The sequence below is a fragment of the Hemiscyllium ocellatum genome, chromosome 35 (genome assembly GCF_020745735.1).
Source record: "Hemiscyllium ocellatum isolate sHemOce1 chromosome 35, sHemOce1.pat.X.cur, whole genome shotgun sequence".
Lineage (NCBI taxonomy): Eukaryota > Metazoa > Chordata > Chondrichthyes > Orectolobiformes > Hemiscylliidae > Hemiscyllium > Hemiscyllium ocellatum.
The window spans coordinates 12335842-12357873 of NC_083435.1; the positions used below are offsets into that span (position 1 = coordinate 12335842).

Sequence of the window (22032 nt, forward strand, 5' to 3'; positions counted from 1 at the left end):
ATTTCATTGAAGCACTATAGTACAAAACAGGATATTTGAATGATTTTAGATCAAGACAAACAATATAGCTATTCCATAAATTAACACATTGATGAATTTTGGAAGATTTATAGCTCAGATTGAGGTTTTGGATGTAGGTTTGCTCACTGAGCTGAAAGGTTCATTTCAAGACATTTCGTTACCTTATTAGGTGACCTCTTCAATGGAACTCATGTGAAGCAATGTTGAAAATTCCTGCTTTCTGTTTATATGTTTGCGTTTCTTTGGGTTGGTGATGAGAATTCGCGCATGAGAATTCCTATAAGCATGGCATTCCAACCAGAACTCTAAGAGTTAGACCCCATCTACCACCCCCCTGTGAAAAGGACCAGGAAATGACTTCGCCACAGGAAATGACATCACCAACCCAGAAAAACCCAAACATATAAATAGAAAGCAAGAATTTTCAGCATTGCTTCGCATGACGTCCACTGAAGATGTTACCTAGTAATGTAACGAAAGAACTGGAAATCAACCTTTCAGCTCAATGAACAAACCTGCATCCATTAACATATTAACTACATCGCAATAAATACATTTTATAATTATTAACTTATCATCTGATGTGAAACTCCTCATTTCATCTGTTTGAAGTGTCTGTCTAAATCAGAAGGCGCTCTCAAAATTGCCAAGCATTGTCAAAATTACCAAGCGCATTCTTCTGAATGGGGGGGAATCTCATAGAAATGTATACAGTTATGAAGGAAATAGATAAGATAGAAGCAGAGAGGATGTTTCCGCTGGCAGTGAAATTAGGACAAGAGGGTATAGCCTCAAGATTAGAGGGAGCAGACTTAGGACTAAATTGTGAAGGAACTTCTTCACCCAGAGTGTTGTAAATCTATGGAATTCCTTGCCCAGTGAAGTAGTTGATGCATAAACATTTTTAAAGCTAAGATCGATTTTTAAAGAAAAAAGAATTAAGGAATACGGTGCGAGCACATGTAAGTGGATCTGAGTCCACAAAAAATCAACCATGATTTCCTGAATGGCAGAGCTGACTCAAAGGGCCAGATGGCCTACTCCTGCTCCTATTCTTATGTTCTAAATAGTTTTTTAAATAATTATTGGCTTATCCTCTGATTTGAAACTTTTTGTTTCATCTGTTTGAAGAGTCTTTGGCTGAATCAGAAGCTGCTTTCAAAATTACCAAGCACTGTTTGCTATGTTCCCTGAGATATAGAGGTCAGGATCCCTACTGAGACATATTGTCTGATGCAAAGTGTTAGTGGAAGCAGAGAAATTGGCCATCGTGTTGGAAAAGGAATCAGTAGAAATACGGTGTAGACATTTCCTGCTCAGGAAAGCACTATTTGAGCGATAAGGTATGTTGAATAAATATTTTTTTGCAGAAGGAAACTGAATGAATATTTTAAGGTTAATATTAATTTAGCACTATAGGGAGAGGTTATGGGACAAGCTGGAAAGTCCTTTCAAAGGGCTGGCACTTATTCATCCGAGGGAGGCCGAATAAACATTAGATTAGATTACTTTTTTAGATTAGATTACTTACAGTGTGGAAACAGGCCCTTCGGCCCAACAAGTCCACACCGACCCGCCGAAGCGCAACCCACCCATTCCCCTACATTTACCCCTTTACCGAACACTACGGGCAATTTAGCATGGCCAATTCACCTGACTTGCACATCTTTGGACTGTGGGAGGAAACCGGAGCACCCGGAGGAAACCCACGCAGACACGGAGAGAATGTGCAAACTCCACACAGTCAGTCGCCTGAGTCAGGAATTGAACCCAGGTCTCTGGCGCTGTGAGGCAGCAGTGCTAACCACTGTGCCACCGTGCCGCCCTACAACATCTGTGTTGTATAATTTCACGATTGTTGGAGGTTTCACTATCTAAAACTGGAGGGTGTTCCCATCTCTCAGACTCTTACCAACGTAAAAATTCACACAATGCCAGATTATATTTACTTTCTTCACTGCTGCCTCCCACTGTGAGGAATTAGTTTTGTGACTTTTAACTTTGTCCACCCCAGTCCAGCACTGGCATCTCCACATCACACATCTTTCCAGTGTGGTGAAGGCTGGACCATTGCAATATACTGCGTGTGAATGGAACTTCTAGATTTCATTTATACTCCGAATGATGTGAGCTCTTGTGGCACAGTGACAATCTCCCTATCGCTGAGCCAGGATGCCCAACGTCAAGTCCCATCTGATTCAGTGGTCTGTCATGACATCCCTGAATAGGTAGTTTTTTAAAGAAAACTGTACCATCAGCAATTTTACACTTGGGGTCAATCAACTGGTTTTATAAGTAAGAATCCAGAATCTGAAGGTCTCATTCTGTTTCTGGGATGTAGTAAAGAACTGTGCTTATTTACATTTCAAGAAATGTATGGAATGAGCTGCCAGAGGAAGTGTTGGAGGTTGATACAATTACATTTAAAAGTTACCTGGATGGGAATATGAATAGGGTGGGTTGAGAGGGATATGGGCCAACTGCTGGTGAATGGGACTAAATGAGGTTAGGATATCTGGTCAGCACGGATGAGTTGGGCCAAAAGGTGTGCTTCTATGACTCTTCGACTCTAAGTGACTATGTTCCATCGAACTCTCCTGCACTACCCTCCTCACCCAAAGTATGAATCTCCAGAAAATTGGGGTTTTCATGAATTATGAATGTGGACAGGGGTCAATGGGTCAAATATTTTAATTCTACCAATATATCTTAGCAATGATGCCGCTTCTAATGCTTAGAGTCATAGAGATGTACAGCATGGAAACAGACCCTTTGGTCCAACACGTCCATGCCAACCAGATATCCCAACCCAATCTAATCCCACCTGCCAGCACCCAGCCCATATCCCTCCAAACCCTTCCTATTCATATACTCATCCAAATGCTTTTTTAAATATTGCAACTATACCAGCTTCCACCACTTCCTCTGGCAGCTCATCCATACACGTACTACCCTCTGCTTGAAAATGTTGCCCCTTAGGTCTCTTTTATATCTTTCCCCTCTCACCCTAAACCTATGCCCTCTAGTTCTGGACTCCCTGACCCCAGGAAAAAGACTTTGCCTATTTACCCTACCTTGCCCCTCATAATTTTGTAAACCTCTATAAGGTCACCCCTCAGCCTCAGAAGCTCCAGGGAAAATAGCCCCAGCCTGTTCAGCCTCTCTGGCACCTATTCATCTCAAACACCTTCCACCTGTTGGGAAATATTGAAGACTGGAATACCCCGGGTTCCTGCAGCTCACAGCTCATTCTACCCAACAATTACTTCTCTACAAATGAACTTCGATTTTTTTTTCTTCTCTCAACTTCCATCACTACCAACTTCCCCACACCCCCATCCCCAAATGCCCCAGTTGTGTAGATCTGGTTGCTGACTTTTCAGTTCCCAATTCTGATACAGGATTTATTCCCAGATGTTAACCTGGCTTCTCTCACTACCTGTGACTGAGTCCAACCCCCATCAGTTTACAGCTGGCAGGAGGCAGGGGGACAGGGTGAAATTATGGGATGAATCTGTCCTTTAATCCTGCAGATTGTCAGTGGGGCGGAGTTTTTCCCATCGATATTCCCTCCCATATAGAAGAAAGGAAAGAGTGAGTGAAAGTGTGAGTCAAAGTTCGAACGGGACATGTTGTCTGCATTGTAAAGTGATTCCTGCCCACCCATATAGTCCAGAGAACCCCGATCTTCCAAGGATTCACACTCGGATAAGGAGGGTAATGCGGGGGAGTTTGGAGGAACATAGTCACTTAGAGTCATAGAGTCATGAAAACAGACCCTTCGGTCCAACTTGTCCATGTCGACCGGATATCCTAACCTCATCTAGTCCCTCGGGTGTAGGTTTGCTTGCTGAGCTGTAGGTTTGATATCCAGACGTTTCATTACCTGGCTAGGTAACATCATCAGTGGTGACCTCCAAGTGAAGCGAAGCTGTTGTCTACTGCTTTCCATTTATATGTTTGTCCTAGATGGGGTTGATGAGTTTGTGGTGATGTCATTTCCTGTTCATTTTCTGAGGGGTTGATAGATGGCATCTAGATCTATGTGTTTGTTTATGTTGTGGTTGGAGTGCCAGGCCTCTAGGAATTCTCTGGCATGGCTTTGCTTAGCCTGTCCCAGTCGAAATGGTGTTTTTTTTCCTTAGTGTGTAGGGCTACGAGAGAGAGGGTCGTGTCTTTTTGTGGCTAGCTGGTGTTGGTGTATCCTGGTGGCTAACTTCCTTCCTGTTTGTCCTACGTAGTGTTTGTGGCAGTCCTTGCATGGAATTTTTTTTCACAACCTTCACAAACCTTGCACTCATCTCATCCCATTTACCAGCACTTGGCCCACATCCCTCTCAACCTTTCCTATTCATATTCCATCCAGATGCCTTTTAAATGCTATAATTGTACCAGCCTCCAACACTCCGTCTGGCAGCTCATTCCATACACACACCACCCTCTGCATGAAAAGGTTGCCTCTTCAGGGACCTTTTAAATCTTTAGAAATCAGAGTTCACTAGAGCCTTGGTAGGCGCAAACGAGTTCAGACTGGAGAAAAATGCAATCTCATCTCGACCCCGCCCTTCTCTGCCTCCGGAAACTCCCTCTCTCGGCCTTGACAACATTAGATGCAGTTCTACCACCTTCGGCGGATTGACTGAATTCTTCCCGTCTGTACGTGAACTCTGCTTATTCTCCAAACTGCGCTAACTTTTAACGACCAGTGAGAAAATTGAAGGTATAGTTCACGATATAATAAAAGTTGTACGACTATTGCGGTGAACCTCACCAGGAAATGAAGATGTTCCGCAGCGTGTGAATATTCAAAGTGATGAGAATTTGAATCAGGAAGTTCTGAGTGTGATCATGTCTTCCAGGGAGCAGCTACAGATTTTCACCGAGGAAGCAATCTGTCCCATTTGTCTGGATTTTTTCACCGATCCGGTTACACTGGATTGTGGACACAACTTCTGCCGCTCCTGCATCACCCAGAGTTGGGAAAAGAAGGAGATAAACTCCTGCCCGGAATGTAGAGAGGAATTTACTGAAAGAAACTTCAAGGTAAACCGGGCCTTAGCGAACCTAGCGGAGAAAATTCGAAAGTTAAAGCTGGATCCGAAAGTGAAGGAAAGTGAAATTCGCTGTGAGAAACATCAAGAAGATCTGAAGCTGTTTTGTGAAACTGACAAGAAATTGATCTGTCTGATTTGTCGAGATTCGCGGGAACACAGAGAGCACTGCTTCCTGCCGATCAATGAGGCTGTAGAGATGTACAAGGTAAAAGGGGGATATTTTAAAAGGTTAGAGTTTTATCATAATTTCACGGTCTAACATTTCAATTCTGTGTTTTTTTCCGTCTCTCCAATTCCAGGATCAGCTGAAATCTTCCTTAGATTCTCTCACAGAGAAGAAATCGGCGGTTCTACAAACAGAACTGACCCAGAAACGGAAGATTTCCGAAGTGAGGGTGAGGTCTCCCTGTGCTGACTTTATGGGATCTCGGTTAGTTTTGTTCCCTTCACCGCGGGACATTAATGAGGTTTCACATTTCATTTGGTAGGAACAGGCGAGCAGTCTGCAGACCCACATCACATCCGAGTTCACTAAAATGCACCAGATTCTCACTGAGAAAGAGCAGCGTTTACTCAGAGATCTCAGGGAAGAAGAGGAGAGGATTGTAGAACCAATGGAGAAAATCCTTCGAGAGATTCAGGAGAATTTAAATTCTATTGAGGAGAAACTCTCAAAGTTGCAGAAACTGATGGAGGAAAAAGACGAATTGATGTTTCTGAAGGTGACAGAACATATTGTGAGTCAGTTCAGTGATTCAATAACTTATAAAAAGAAAACAAATATAACATTTGCTAAAAAGGTAGAAGTAGATCTAAATGACTGATCATGTTTTGCCTATGTTCTGCGGTTGCCACTGGGCTAACTGGCTCCTCAACATACCTGCGGAATGCACGACAACTTTTGGAGAATGAAACACCTGACCTGAGTATTTTATTTAGTTGTTATTTCCTTTCCAACTCTCATTTTGTTATCCCTGGGAAGCCCCAATTACAATTATGTTGCCGTTTCACATGTGCGGGTAATTGTAAACGGCTGCTGTTGAATTCCAGTTTATTTTGCCTCTCTTCCGGGAATATATTTACACTTCCGTGTTGCTCGTTTCACCGGCCTCTCTCTCTCTCTCCACCCCCTTGAACTCTGTTACTCCCGTCCTCACTGTTCGCAATTACTTTATTTCAGGATGAAACTATTCGGAAGAGAAGGTAGGGCACAAAAACTTGCACAGTTTGCTAAATAATAAAGTGCGATTGTAAATTTATTTTGTGGTTGTCGCTATTACTTATCTCCACTGATGCTTCACGCACGAGTGTGTTTTATAATCAGAAGCTTGTTATTTCAGCGTTATATAACCGACACGCTGACTTCAACCTGCTGTGGGAAAGGTTAACTTGAAAGGGTTCAAAGAAGGTTGCCAATGTTAGAGGGTTTGAACTACATTTAGAGGCTGAATAGGCCGGAGCTCTTTTCCCTGGATCATCGGAGGTTGAGAGGTCACCTGATAGAGGTTTATAAAATCATGAGGGGCATGGATAGAGTGAATAAACAAGGTCTTTTCCCCAGGGCGGGGGAAGTCCAAAACTGGAGGACGTAGGTTTAAGGTAAGAGGGAAAAAATTTAAAAAGACTTGAGGGGGTAACATTTTCACGCAGAAGGTGATGTGTGTATGGAATGAGCTGACTCAGGAGGTGTTGGAGGCTGGTACAATGGCAATTTTAAAATGCATCTGTATGTGCAGAGGAAAGGTGTAGAGGGATATGGGCCAAACGCTGGCAGCGGGACAAGATTCCGTTGTGCTAACTGATCAGCATGGAAGAGTTGGGCCGAAGGGTCGGAAGGTGTCCGCTGGACATCTTTATGACTCTAAAATTGACTAGATGCCATGTAAACAATACAACCCAGATTGGATTTCATCTGAGTTATACTGTTTGTGTAGCTGTGTAGCTGTGAGCATCCAGCTCAATCTGAGCAAGCCTCAGTGTCCATGTTTGCAAGATCCATGTTACTGCAAGGCTTCAGGTCAACCTGACAAAGTCATAGCTTAGAGGGTATTCAGACTTTTAAAGAAAGAAAAACTATACACTCGAACTCTGTATTCTTAACAAGACAGCAGGAATTAATTGCATTTCTATAGCGCCTTTTCCCTCAGGCAATTTTTACATAAGATTTAGAAGGTCATACGTTAGATCGACTTTGCATCAGGAAATATTCAAACAGACTCCAGAGCTATAACAGTGTTTTTGAAAATAAGGAAGAGAGACTTAGAAATTAGAAAATCAGGAAGGGAATTGCAGAGGTAATTGATCGCCCATAGTGCAGCGACTGATTTCAGACATGATCAAGAGGCCAAATCTAGACACCAGGATTCCTGCAGAGTTGAGAGGCACGTATTATATAATTGGGCATGAGGTTTTAGGTATTCCCAACCTCTGTCTTTGTTCTCCAAGCTCTGTTTATAATCCACTGAGCACATGGACTAATGCATGCCCCCTCCGCTCCCCTGCAGTGTGTAATGTCTTAGCAACTAATTGTGTTCAGGCTGTGGGCCTATTTCTTGTCCTGGGCGTTTCCATGCTCCTTCCTTGCATTTGTCATTAATTTTTGCTCAGTTACAGAAACGAGATTAACATTTTATCTCTACCGCAATCACTCGAAGGTTTTTAAAAAAACTGAAATCTTAAATTATTTCTCAAATATCCTAACAAATGTTTTTTTCCCTTAACAACAAACTGTTTAATATTTATAGGATTAGTGATGTACATCAGTTAATTTCGATAAAGCTGACTCTTGGAAAGTTCAATGGCCCGTTGCAGTACATGATCTGGAGAGAAATGTTAAACGCCATTGTCCCAGGTAAAACTCCTATATCTGATTTGTTGATTGTAAGTGCAGTTGTGTAGGACTCCAAGGCGCCAAGTTAAATGTTCAGATTGTCAGTAGCTGACAGCAGGAGGCTGTCCATTGTCTACTTTGTTTTCTGTGAGTTTCTCTGGGTAAGTGCCTGAGGCGTCGGCATGTAATGTTAAAGCGATGAAGGGAAGTGATCGCCAGAATAGTGGACCCCTGGCCATAGCATGGACAGACAAGACTTGAACCGCTTGGCAACCAGGAAGTTATTAAAAAGAATAATGTGCTAACAGGCAATTAACCATTTCAGGTGGAATTGGAATTGAAATTGAGACAAATAGGAAACTGCAGCAATTGCGAATCTGCACTGGATCAGGGAGGCTGTGGGCTGATATTCAATTTTGTTAGGATCAAGACTTAGAAAATATCTCTGGATTTAACACAGTCAAACAGCCTACAAAAAATTAGGACTATCCTCAAATTCATGAAAAAGAGAGCTCAGCGAAATTGTTCAGATTGTGAAATTATTATTTTTTCATACAAGTCCATTGATTGTAGGGTGTAGGTTTGCTCGCTGAGATGTAGGTTTGATATCCAGACATTTCATTACCTGGCTAGATAACATCATCAGTGGCGACCTCCAAGTGAAGTGAAGCTGTTGTCTCCTGCTTCCTATTTATATGTTTGTCTTAGATGGGGTTCCTGGGGTTTGTGGTGATGTCATTTCCTGTTCACTTTCTCAGGGGTTGATAGATGGCATCTAGATCCGTGTTTATTTATGGCATTGTGGTTGGAGTGCCAGACCTCTAGGAATCCTCTGGCATGCCTTTGCTTAGCCTGTCCAGGATAGATGTGTTGTCCCAGTTGAAATGGTGGTTTTTTTCATCCATGTGTAGGGCTACGAGGGAGAGAGGGTTTTGTCTTCTTGTGGCTAGCTGGTGTTCGTGTATCCTGGTGGCTAACTTTCTTCCTGTTTGTCCTATGTAGTGTTTGTGGCAGTCCTTGCATGGAATTTTGTAGATGGCATTGGTTTTGTCCATGGGAATTAACTGGGCCAACACATCTATCCTGGGACAGGCTAAGCAAAGGCATGCCAGAGAATTCCTAGAGGCCTGGCCGACCAGATATCCTAACCTAATCTAGTCCTAAATTAAAAATCACACAACATCAGGTTATAGTCCAACAGGTTTAATTGAAAGCACTAGCTTTCGGAGTGCTTCCAATTAAACCTGTTGGATTACAACCTGAGTGGTTTCATTTTTAACTTTGTATATCCCAGTCCAACACCGGCATCTCCAAATCTAATCTAGTCCTATTTGCCAACACTTGGACCGTGTCCCTCTAAACCCTTCAAATAGCCGTCCAGATGTCTCTTAAATGCTTGTACCAGTCTCACCACTTCGTCTGGCAGCTCATTTTATACATGCACCACCCTCTGCATGAAAAGGTTGCCCCTTCAGTCCCTTTTAAAGCTTCTCTTTCAGCCTGAATCTATTCCCTCTAGTTCTGGACTCCCCCACCCCAGGGAAAATACCTTGTCAGTTAATCCTATTCATGCCCCTCATTATTTTATAAACCTCTATCAGGACACCCCTCAGCTTCCGATGCTCCAAGGAAAACAGCCTCAGCCTATTCAGCCTCTCCCTCTTGGCTCAAAACCTCCAACCCTGTAAGTCCACCCTGAACTGTTTAGACCATAATACCATAAGACATAGGAGTGGAATTAAGGCCATTCGGCCCATCGAGTCCACTCTGCCATTCAATCATGGCTGATGGGCATTTCAACTCCACTTACCAGCGTTCTCCCCGTAGCCCTTAATTCCTCGAGACAACAAGAATCTATCAATCTCTGCCTTGAAGACATTTAGCGTCCCGTCCTCCACTGCACTCCATGGCAATGAATTTCACAGGCCCACCACCCTCAGGCTGAAGAAATGTCTCTGTATTTCTGTTCTGAATTGACCCCCTCTAATTCTAAGGCTGTGTCCACGGGTCCGAGACTCCTTGCCTAATGGAAACAATTTCCTAGCGTCCGCCCTTTTCAAGCCATGTATTATCTTGTACGTCTCTATTAAGTCTCCCCTTAATCTTCTAAACTCCAATGAATACAATCCCAGGATCCTCAGCCGTTCCTCATATGTTAGACCTACCATTCCTGGGATCATCCGTGTGAATCTCCGCTGGACACATTCCAGTGCCAGTATGTCCTTCCTGAGGTGTGGGGACCAAAACTGGACACAGTACTCCAAATGGGGCCTAACCAGAGCTTTATAAAGTCTCAGTAGCACATCTTTGCTTTTATATTCCAACCCTCTTGAGATAAATGACAACATTGCATTCGCTTTCTTAATCACGGACTCAACCTGCATGTTTACCTTTAGAGAATCCTCGACTAGCACTCCCAGATCCCTTTGTACTTTGGCTTGACTAATTTTCTCACCATTTAGAAAGTAGTCTATGCTTTTATTCTTTTTGCCAAAGTGCAAGACATCGCATTTGCTCACATTGAATTCCATCAGCCATTTCCTGGACCACTCTCCCAAACTGTCTAGATCCTTCTGTAGCCTCCCCACTTCCTCAGTACTACCTGCCTGTCCACCTAAGTTCGTATCATCTGCAAACTTCGCTAGAATGCCCCCAGTCCCTTCATCCAAATCATTAATATATAATGCAAACAGCTGTGGCCCCAACACTGAACCCTGCGGGACACCGCTTGTCACCGGCTGCCATTCCAAAAAAGAACCTTTTATTCCAACTCTCTGCCTTCTGTCAGACAGCCAATCCTCAATCCATCCCAGCAGCTCACCTCGAACACCATGGGCCCTCACCTTGCTCAGCAGCCTCCCGTCCCATGTGGCACCTTATCAAAGGCCTTTTGAAAGTCTAGATAGACCACATCCACTAGGTTTCCCTGGTCTAACCTACTTGTCACCTCTTCAAAGAATTCCCACAGGTTTGTCAGGCATGACCTCCCCTTATTAAATCCATGTTGACTTGTTCTAATCAGACTCTACTTTTCTAAGAATTTAGAAACCTCATCCTTAATGATGGATACTAGAATTTTACCAACAACCGAGGTTAAGCTAATTGGCCTATAATTTTCCATCTTTTGTCTTGATTCTTTCTTGAACAAGGGGGTTACAACAGCCATCTTCCAATCATCCGGGACCTTTCCTGACTCCAGTAACTCTTGAAAGATCTCAACCAATGCCTCCGCTATTTCCTCAGCCACCTCTCTCAGAACTCTAGGGTGTATCCCATCGGGGCCAGGAGATTTATCAATTTTAAGACTTTTTAACTTTTCTAGCACTGTCTCTTTTGTAATGGCAACCATACTCAACTCAGCTCCCTGACTCCCTTTAATTGTTGGGATATTACTCATGTCTTCCACTGTGAAAACTGACGCAAAGTACTTGTTAAGTTCTCCTGCTATTTCCTTATCTCCCATCACTAGGCTTCCTGCATCAGTTTGAAGTGGCCCAATGTCTACTTTTGCCTGTCATTTGTTTCTTATGTACTGAAAGAAACTTTTACTATCATTTCTAATATTACTGGCTAGCCTACCTTCATATTTGATCCTCTCATTTCTTATTACACTCTTTGTTGTCCTCTGTTTGTTTTTGTAGCCTTCCCAATCTTCTGATTTCCCACTGTTCTTGGCCACTTTATAGGATCTCTCTTTTTCTTTAATACATTTCCTGACTTCCTTTGTCAGCCATGGTTGTCTAATCCCTCCCCCGATAATCTTTCTTTTCTTGGGGATGAACCTCTGTATAGTGTCCTCAATTATACCCACAAACTCCTGCCATTTTTGCTCTACTGTCTTCCCCGCTAGTCTCTGCTTCCAGTCTATTTTTGTCAGTTCCTCTCTCATGCCCTCATAATTACCTTTATTTAACTGTAACACCATTACAACCGATTTTGCCTTCTCTCTTTCAAACTCCAGACTGAACTCTACCATATTATGATCACTACTTCCTAAGGGTTCTCTTACTTTCAGATCTTTTATAGAGTCTGGTTCATTGCAAAGCATGAGGTCCAGAATAGCCTGCTCCCTTGTGGGCTCCATGACAAGCTGTTCCAAAAAGCCATCCTGTAAGCACTCCATGAATTCCCTTTCTTTGGATCCACTAGCAACATTATTTACCCAGTCCACCTGCATATTGAAGACTCCCATGATCAATGTGACCTTGCCTTTCTGACATGCCTTCTCTATTTCCCAGTACATGTTGCGTCCCTGGTCCTGACCACTGTTAGGAGGTCTGTACACAACTCCAATTATGGTTTTTTTGCCTTTGTGGTTCCTCAATTCCACCCACACAGACTCCACATCATCCGACGCTATGTCATTCAATGCCATAGATTTAATTTTGTTCTTAACTAACAAGGCAACCCCACCCCCTCTGCCCACCTCCCTGTCTTTTCGATAAGTTGAAAAACCTTGGAGGTTTAACTGCCAGTCCTGACCCTCCTGTAACCAAGTCTCTGTGATACCTACCACATCATAATTATTCACTATTATCTGTGCCATTAGTTCATATGCTTTGTTATGAATGCTACGAGCATTCAGGTAAAGTGCCTTAATGCTAACTTTCTTATCATTAGAGATATTGGAAGTCATATGATGTCCTAAGTTATCTTTGCTTTTTTCTGCATTCCCAGTCTGCCTCAATTTTAAATCTGCCTGGACACATGCTATCCTGCTGCTTATCTTTCCATTTAATGCCATACTCCCTGTCGCTTTCACTTTCCCTTCCCCCCAACTCAGAAGTTTAAAGTCCTACTGACCACCCTATTTATCCTCTTCGCTAGAACATTGGTACCTGATCGGTTCAGGTGGAGACCATCCCAACGGTACAGATCCCCCCGTTCCAAAACTGATGCCAATGCCCCATGAAGTGGAATCCCTCTTTCCCACACCAATCCCTTAGCCACATGTTTCCTTGCCTAATTTTCTTGTCCCTATGCCAATTGGCACGTGACTCGGGCAGTAATCCGGAGATTATGACCGTTGAGGACCTGTGTTTCAATTTCCTCCCTAGTGCTTTGTAATCCCCAAACAGGTCCTCCACCCTAGTCTTGCCTATGTTGTTAGTAGCAACATGGACCACAACAACTGGATCCTCCCCCTCCCGCTCCAATATCCTTTCAAGCCGGTCAGAGATGTCCCGCACCCTAGCACCAGGCAGGCAACACACCATGCGAGACTCCCAATCCGGCTTGCAATGGATACTATCTGTCCCCCTAATTATAGAATCCCCGATGACCACTACTTGTCTATTAGCTCCCCCCTCTTGAATGGCCTTCTGCACCATGGTGCCTTGGTCAGTTGACTCATCCTGTCCAGAGCCCTTTTCCTCATCCGAACAGGGAGCAAGAATCTCGTACCTGTTAGACAAGGTGAAGGGCTGAGGCTCCTCCACTCCTGAACTCAGGTTCCCCCTACCTGCATCACTTACAGTCACACTCTGATGTGCCTGATCACTAACTGAATGTGAATTACTTAATCTCCCAGGTGTGACTGCCTCCTGAAACAAAGCGTCCAGGTAAATCTCCCCCTCCCGGATGTGCTGCAGTGTTTGAAGCTCAGACTCCAGATCATCAACTCTGATCCGGAGTTCTTCCAGCAACCAACACTTGCTGCAGATGTAGTCACTGCCGTTCACAATGGGATCAGCCAGCTCCCACATCATACAGCTACAGCACATCACCTGTCCAGCCATCGCTGCTTAGTTAGTTAGTTACTTAGTTACTTTGTACAAGTTTGAGTTAGAATACTTTCTGATACCCCTCTGCTATAGTCTTTCCCTAAAAAAGAATTTATATATATACACACACAAAAATGAAGTAAATTTTAACCAGTCCCTGCTAAAGAAATAGAAAATCCTTACCTTAAAAAAAAAACTAGTGTAATTTCTATGGTTTTCAAATGTAGAAACATAGGTCCTCCAGCAAGAGGAGGCAAAAGGTAGGAAACTGACAGACGCCTCCAATGCGTGCGTGTCGGGGCAGGGAGGGGAAGTGTGCACAGGATGGCATAAATATGACCGAGGGATGGGGTAGGGTCAGAGGGAAAGCAAAGGAATGAGGAGCAACAAAAAGTATCAACTTGCCTCATGGTCATAGGTAAATCTTATTAAAAAGAGAAAGAAACACCTTTGCACTTAAAAGCTGACTCCTTGCTTCCAGCAAGGCCCACTGATCTTCAGAGACAATGAATCGTTTTTGAGCAATGCTCACATTCAAAATGCAGGAATTTTGTTGCAAATGTAGTTGTAATTCAGTGCTTTATCTCTGCCTTTCATCTTAAAGAGTGGGAAAAAAACTCTTCACACCACCCAATTTGTAAGCACAATTGCGGACTAAATATAATGCTGGAAAATGACCCTCATTATATCTGCAGCCAATTATTAAAACACTGCAGGGTGAAGTCATTGGGTTCTCTGAATGTGTCCATTTGGTCCCGTTATTTGTTCCAATGTGACATTTGGTCTGATACTAATTTCTGTCAATTTCACACTCTCACTAGGCCGTTGGTCTTAATTATTTTGTGTAGACTTTTTGTGTCTTCCACTGTGAATATAGAACAAGCAATTCTTTGCCTTCTCTGCCATGTCTGTATTTCCTGTTGTTAATATGCCTTTCTGTTCTTGATATGGACCAAGATTTACTTTGTTAATAGTTTCCACTTTATCTAGCTATAGAATATTGTTCAATCCATTTTTATGTTTCTTCCATTTTTACATGAGTATTCTAATCTAGCTTTATCAAAGTTCCTACTTTGTGAATTCTAAAAATCACAGAATACTCAGACTTACTATATTTTTTGTCAACTTCATAAGGACCCTCCTTTGGTTTCATATTATCTTCAACTTTCTTTTCCATGCTTTTGTCTCTTATTTTTAATTTTGCATTTCCTCCAAATTAATGTTTACTTTTTGTTTAAAAAGTATTTATGTCTTAACTGCTAGTCTTTGTCTATCTACTATTGTACATCGTAATCTTTTTTTCGAACCAGTTTCCTCTTGCTAGTTAACCTTGCTTTGATTTAAGCCCTTAGTTTCAGATTAAACCACATCTTTAACAAACTTAATGATTTATCATGGTTAAAGCCCCAAAAGATTATTTTGCAACAAAATTATTAATTAGTCCTTTCTCATTGCATAATACTAGCTAATAAACTAAATTAATCTTCAGCATTTGGCTCCAGAAAACCTCCTCAAACACATTCCAGAAATTTTTCCTACACAGCACTGGAATGAAGTGGATTGATCCTGTTTATACATGAATTGAAGTTATCCATGATCACTGTATTCCTCTCGCTACAGGCAATTCTAATTTACTGATTTATGGCATACTTTACCCTACCATTACTATTTGGTTGCTTATTATCCACGTCTACCAGTGTGTATAGCCTTCTGCTGTTTCTCAACGTAACCCCCAAATATTCTACAAACAATCCACAGTAGTTTTTCTCCCAATAAAATACTGATTCCATCCCTTATTTTCAGTACTGTCCCACCAAAGTTTCCTTCTTTCCAACCTAAACGTTGAAGGAAACATGTTGAATTAAAGTTCAGTTACTAGGGCTGGACATCCTCCAGCCACAGCTCCATAATGGAAACTAAATTATGTAGTTTTACTTAAATCTGTATGATCATTTAACCTATGTTTTTCCATGCAACCACAAGACTTTTCCCCCTTTTAACACTGCACATATTTTGTGAATTTAAATTGAGATTTGATTTCCGTTCTTTCCGCTTTCATTTACAACTTTCAACTTCTGTCTGAATTCCCACTTGGGTCCCCATCTCCAGACAAATGATTTTAAACTCTTCTCAACTGCATTTGCAAGCTCCCTGTGAGAGTACTAACCTTGTTCCTGCTAAGGTATAATCAATCCTCTATGTACAGCTTATAGCTGTCTGAGAACCAGCCCCAAGTCTCCATAAATCTAAAGCCTTCTGATCTGCGTTATGTTTCCTGCCACTTATGCAATTCTGGATTGGTGCCAATTGGAGTATGGTATGCATTTTTTGGAACAATATTTGAAGGCTCAAATTAAGACATTGTTTCCAATGTCTGAAAAACCAGGAGAATAGTTGGATGGATAAGAATCCTGAGTTGTGAAAATAAATCAGTGAAGTAAGGGTTATTGCCTTGGAGGAAAGAAGATTGAGAAGAGATTTGGTATCAGGCATTGATAATCATGAGGCATCTGGAGAGAATAGATGAAAGATTTTTTTTTCCCCCTCATGTGAAAGGACCAAGAGTGAGGGAGCAGATATTTAAAATTCTGAGGAAGGGTAACTGGACCCAATATATAAACCCTGATTTCTCTTCACAGATGCACACCAGACATTCCTGGCAATTTCTGTTTTTGTTTCAGATTCCCAGCATCTGCAGTTGTTTCAGGTTTTGTTTTTGGACATCTTTAAAGTAGTTAGCAAAAGTGGTTGAGAACGCAACTCTTGCAGGCAGTAAGTGTTTAAAGTTTGGAATGTCCTGTCTGAGAACTTGATGCAAGGAGATTCAATTGAATCACTCAAAGAGAGATTGTTTCTCAGATAACTGACTATCAATGTGCAGTGTCACAGGGAGGTGATTGCAGATTTACATTAAAGTAAATCCCAGTTGTGGTATTCAGTGAAGACATGATGGGCTTGCTTCTGCACTGCAAAAATTATGTGATTCTGAAACCTGTTTTTTTTATGGAGAATGTTTTTAAATGAGATTTGCCCACCACCACCCCCCTGCCACCCAGTACACCACCCCAACCCTATCCTACCACAATAACAAATTCTGTGTATGAAGCTCACTCACTTCAATAATTTCAGTCCGAGACAAGATCTGAACCAATATGATTGTTTATTATACGCTTGCAAGCGTGGTGTCTAAAATAGACATGCAGAGTTCAGCAAGTACATATCTTATATAGGATTCGTTTCTGCTTCCCTCCTCCTACTACTCTAAACCCAGCTCCCATTACCATTGTTTATCTCTTGCCTTATCCGGCCTTGTGCATAACAAAGCGGCACGGTGGCACAGTGGTTAGCACTGCTGCCTCACAGTGCCAGAAACCTGGGTTCAATTCCCGACTCAGGCGACTGACTGTGTGGAGTTTGCACATTCTCCCTGTGTCTGCGTGGATTTCCTCCGGGTGCTCCGGTTTCCTCCCACAGTCCAAAGATGTGCAAGTCAGGTGATTTGGCCGTGCTAAATTGCCCGTAGTGTTAGATAAGGGGTATGGGTGGGTTGTGCTTCGGCAGGTCGGTGTGGACTTGTTGGGCCGAAGGGCCTGTTTCCACACTGTAAGTAATCTAAAAAAAAAGTACAAGTTTTACTTGGCTATTTCACCACATCCTGCTGTGGTCCATTGTTAGGTATATCCTCCTTCACTGCCCTCTGTTTCCCTTACTTGTAACATTTCCTCCCATCCCTCATCCATATTGAGCCTTATGACCTTTTAATTGAGGTTTTTGTTTTTGCAAAAGTGGGAAATAGATACTTATAACTACTGTTTGTACAGGCATATCTGGCTTAACCCACACCCTCACAGCACCTTATCTATTTGTCTGTAACATCTACCATTGTTTGCAGGCACATTTCATTCTTGTATGCACATTTCAGCTAATACAAAAACAATTATACATTTCCTTCACACAGTTTTTATTCTTGTTGACTCAGCTCTTGGGTGAAACAATTATACACTGGAGTGAGTTCATTTACCTTGCATAAGTAATTATGATTGCAGAAGTAACACTATTTACCTCTATCCCACATGTGCAAGACAACCCTACATTTCCTGTCAGTTGCAGTACTGGCAACTGTTGCATTCATTTTGGTGGGTGCATTTAAGTGAAGCAGTAATGATAATGTTATCCAGCCCAACCTTTCCACATTTCTGCACAGCTTATGGTCTGATAAGACAGAAAATAACTGTTTTCTGAAACCAGATGTGAATTTCAAGAACCTGGATACCTTTCATTAAAGAGAAGAGTGGGGCTAAGGACTGACACCTAGGCTAAAGGTTAGAGTTTATCACAAACAGCATTTTATTTAGAACAAAATTTTAGGATTTTTGAAATGTTTCTCATTATCTGCTTACTTATTGCTATTCTGTTTTTCCTGCTCCAGCTCTCCTACATATGGGCAAGTTGTAGAAAGCCAAGTATTGCAGGGAAAAAGGAGAAGGCGATTAGAGAGTGCTTATGTTGTTGAAAGCAAGTGAGTGATTGAGTGTGTGGACGCAAGGAGGTGGGTGTTGTGAGGAGAGAGGAGTCGATCACAATTTGAGTGTGGATGAAGGGAAGAGGGACTTAATTGATTTGTTGGTCCCCACTGAACATCCAGGGTTTGGTTGAAATCTATGCAAAAGAGACTATGTTTCAAGTACTTTAAAAACAGAGGTCTTCATATTCATAACATGCATTATTTTTGAGTATCTATAATGCACAAACATTAATAATGTACTGACTGTGCCTACTTTGTCTTTTTACATTTTGTTTTCGCTGGTGTCTGGAGTCACGTTCATCTCAAATAGATTTTCTACATAGCTTTATTCATGAAATGGCAGTGTGGCTGAGAATATCAAACGGCGTACCTCTCCTGAGTTGTTCATTTGCATGTTTTAGCCCAGCAAGATGATGTTCCATTGTTAGTTTCACTGTATTCAAGTATCGCTTCCACCAAGTACATTGAAATACTGAACTCATTTTGCTGCTTTTATATTATATTGTCCACATTTTTGGCAAAAAGAGAAGTTATGTTTCCACACACTTGAAGTATTGTAATCCCCCATTTGAAATTGTTTAGAAGATGAGAAGTCCAAAACTTACATGAAATTCAGAGCTTTCTGTCTCGCCACTACATTATTTGTGTCTTCAACCATTCCGAAGCTCACTCAATCACCACCTTCTGCTTTGTCACTCCTTCTCCCCCTCCTCGACATGCTGCCTCTTTCTCTTCCCTTCCACAATCCCTCTCTGCTCACTGCCCTTTCCCCACTCCCTTGCTCTCTCATTTAATCCCTTTCTTGGCACCATACGGTCTGTTCTCCATTGCCTTACCTTGACCAATTTCTGTCTCTTACCTTTCCCCCTTCAGGGTGCGCTCTAACTTTGCACCAGTATCTCACCTCCCTCTCTCTAACTCACTGACACTGTTAAATTTTTAAATTTCTTCCAGTTCCAGCCTCTCTGACTCTGGATCTGAACACAGCGCATCCCCGGCTCATCCTGGCTGAGGACCGGACCAGTTTGAGACTCGGAGACGAAACTCAGCCACTCCCTGACTCCCCGGAGAGATTTGATTCCTGGCTTTGTGTGCTTGGATCAGAGGGATTCACATCAGGGAGACATTACTGGGAGGTGGAGGTGGGAAACAAGACTGAATGGATTTTAGGAGTAGCCCGAGAGTCTGTCAACAGGAAAGGGATTATAATTCCGAGACCAAAGCTTGGTTACTGGATTTTGTGGCTTAATCCTGGAAGAGGGTATTTTGCCATCACAACTCCCTTATTAGCCCCCCTCAACTTGAGTAAGAATCCCCGGAAGATCGGGATTTTCCTGGACTATGAGTGTGGACAGGTGTCATTTTACAATGTAGATAACATGTCCCATCTCTACACTTTCACCCACACTTTCACTGAGAAGGTCTTTCCCATCTTCAGTCCAGGATGGAACGAGGACGGGAGTAACTCCGCCCCGTTGACAATCTACAGGATTAAAGGGCACTGACAGATCCATCCCGTGATGTCATTCCATCCCCCTGCCTCCTGCCAGCTGTAAACTGATGAGGGTCAGTCTCAGTCACAGGTGGAGAGAGAAGCCAGGTTAACATTGCAGGAATAAACCCTGTATCAGAACTGGGAACTGAAAGGTCAGCAACGAGTTGTGTAGGGCTGGGAGAAAGGAGGAGGAGAAGAGAAGAAACAAATATTGTATAGAGAGAGACTTACTGGGTATAACGAGCTGTGAGTTGCAGGAATGCAGGGACCTTCCTGCCTGAAATGTTACTCCATTGGCTGAAGTAGCCACTACATGACAGTGTTGGAGATAAATCAGTTAATGGTTCTCAGACTGGGCTCAGTGGAGTCTTTCCAGAGGGGACACCAAATCGTTTCAGTGCAGGGTCAATTAAGTCTTTCAAAGGGGACACCAAAACATTTCACCACCAAGTGAGAAGGGGTAGTGAGACGCACAATATAGGGATGGGGTGAGGCAGAAAACAAAACAGCATTAAAAAAATGCTCTGCATTGTACAAATTGCCTGGTATGAGCATGTGGTCTGCTGAATATTTTCATTATTTCCTATTTATTTTAATTTGCTGCATGTTTATTTGTTGTAAAAATGTTGGGTTGACTAAATCCAAGCTGTGGTATCATATTTGCATCATTTAGTATCACTGATGAATGAAACAGATTTTACACAAGTCTGTATATATTGCCTAAAATGTCACTCTCAAGAAAATTGGAGAGGTGGAAATTTGTATGTTTTGGCACCTTTGAATATACATTATGATAGGAACCTACCTTGTGTCATTCAATCGCCTAAATGGGGTAGACTGCTGTGAATGCTCATTTGACATCTGGACTAGTATGTGAAATATACAGATCAGTTTGCCATGAATAGATAATGTGTAACTGCATTAAAACATTTCAGTTGGTAGTGCATTAGAAAGTTAATGAATTCATAGTTACAGAGTCAAAGAACAGTACAGCATAGGAACAGTCGCTTTGACTCTGGATCCATATCCCTCTATTCTCTTCCTATTCGTGTATTCATTCAAGTGTTTCTTCAATGCTGCTATTATGTCTGTTTCCACCACCTCCTCTGGCAGTGCATTCCTGGCACTCACTACCCTTTGTGTGAAAAACATGCCTCGCTCATCTCTTTTAAACTTCCCTCCTTGCATCTTGAACCTGTGTCCCATAGCAATTGAGCCCTCCACCCTGGAAAAAAGCCTCATACTGTCCATTCTATCATGACATTCACAATCTTACAAACCTCTAACAGGTTACCCCTTAACATCCTGTGTTCTAGTGAAAGTAAACCCAGGCTATTCAACTTTTCTTCATAATGGACTTCCCCATACCTGAAAACATCCTGGTAAACGTTTTCAGTGCACTCTCCAAAGCATCCACATACCTCTGCTAGTGTGGTGACAAGAACTGAAGTTCTATGAAGCTGCAGCATAGCTTGTCCATCTTTATACTCAATGCCCCTTCCATTGTAGACAAGCATGCAATAAGACCTTTTTTTAAAACTATTTTATCTACCTGTGCTGTCACCTTCAGTGATCTGTGAATGGTTCTGCCAGTGACTGTATAATTTCCATCTGTACTTGTCCTTCCAAACTGCATCACCTCACATTTGTCTGGATTAAACTCCATTTGTCATAAAGTGATACAGCACAGAAACAGACCCTTCAGTCCAACCAGTCCATGCTGAATATAATGCCAAAGTAAACTAATCCCTCCTGTCTGATGTTGATCCATATTCCCCCCAAACCTTTCTTATTCATGTACCTATCTAAATTTCTACTCATGAACCACCCCCTCTGAGTGAAAACAAAATGCTGCTCATATCTTCTTAAAACCTCTTTCCTCTCACCTTCGAAGTGTACCCCCTAGACTTGAAATCTCCATCCAAGGGAAAAGACAACTACCATTAACTCTATACCTCTCATTGTTTTATAAATGTCTATCAGGTCACCTCTCAACCTCATACACTCCAGTGAAAAAAAAATCCAGCCTATCTTTATAATACAAACCTTCCATACCCAGCAACCTTCTGGTAAATCTCTTCTAACTCTCTCCAGCTTAATAATATCTTTACTATAACTGGGCACAGTATTCCAGAAGAGGACTCACCAACATCCTGCACAAACCTCAGTACAACTTCTCAACTCCTATACTCAAAGGACTAAGCAATGAAGACAGACAGGCGGCTGGAAGTACACAGCAAGCCAGGCAGCATCAGGAGGTGGAGAAGTTGATGTTTCAGGTCTAACCCTTCTTCAGGATTGGGGACAGGTGTAGAGGGAACTGCAGATAAATGAGGTGGTGGGAGCAGGGTGGTAAAGTGGGAACAAGTGAAGACAGGTGGAGA

The 22032-nt window shown here is 42.3% G+C and overlaps 1 protein-coding gene across 2 annotated transcripts; it reads left to right on the forward strand.

Annotated features, from left to right (window-relative positions):
• The first annotated feature begins 4627 nt into the window (after positions 1 to 4627).
• Positions 4628 to 20361, forward strand: LOC132832386 (zinc-binding protein A33-like). 2 transcript variants are annotated; one of them, XM_060850339.1, is made up of 6 exons: positions 4628 to 5280; positions 5375 to 5470; positions 5564 to 5812; positions 6256 to 6278; positions 7820 to 7926; positions 19108 to 20361. In XM_060850339.1, the coding sequence occupies exons 1-6, from the start codon at positions 4870 to 4872 to the stop codon at positions 19656 to 19658; spliced, it is 1437 nt and encodes a 478-aa protein (XP_060706322.1). In that variant the 5' UTR covers positions 4628 to 4869; the 3' UTR covers positions 19659 to 20361. The 2 variants fall into 2 exon arrangements, with proteins under 2 accessions (XP_060706322.1, XP_060706323.1); XM_060850340.1 differs by having other exon boundaries at positions 5564 to 5797.
• The last annotated feature ends 1671 nt before the right edge of the window (positions 20362 to 22032 follow it).

Excerpts from the sequence above, each read along its gene's own strand:
- LOC132832386 (XM_060850339.1), top strand. The coding sequence starts at position 4,870 with ATGTCTTCCAGGGAGCAGCTACAGATTTTCACCGAGGAAGCAATCTGT. Across the intron at positions 5,471-5,563 it reads GGAAGATTTCCGAAGTGAGG|GAACAGGCGAGCAGTCTGCA; the intron begins GTGAGGTCTCCC and ends TTCATTTGGTAG. Across the intron at positions 5,813-6,255 it reads TGAAGGTGACAGAACATATT|GATGAAACTATTCGGAAGAG; the intron begins GTGAGTCAGTTC and ends ACTTTATTTCAG.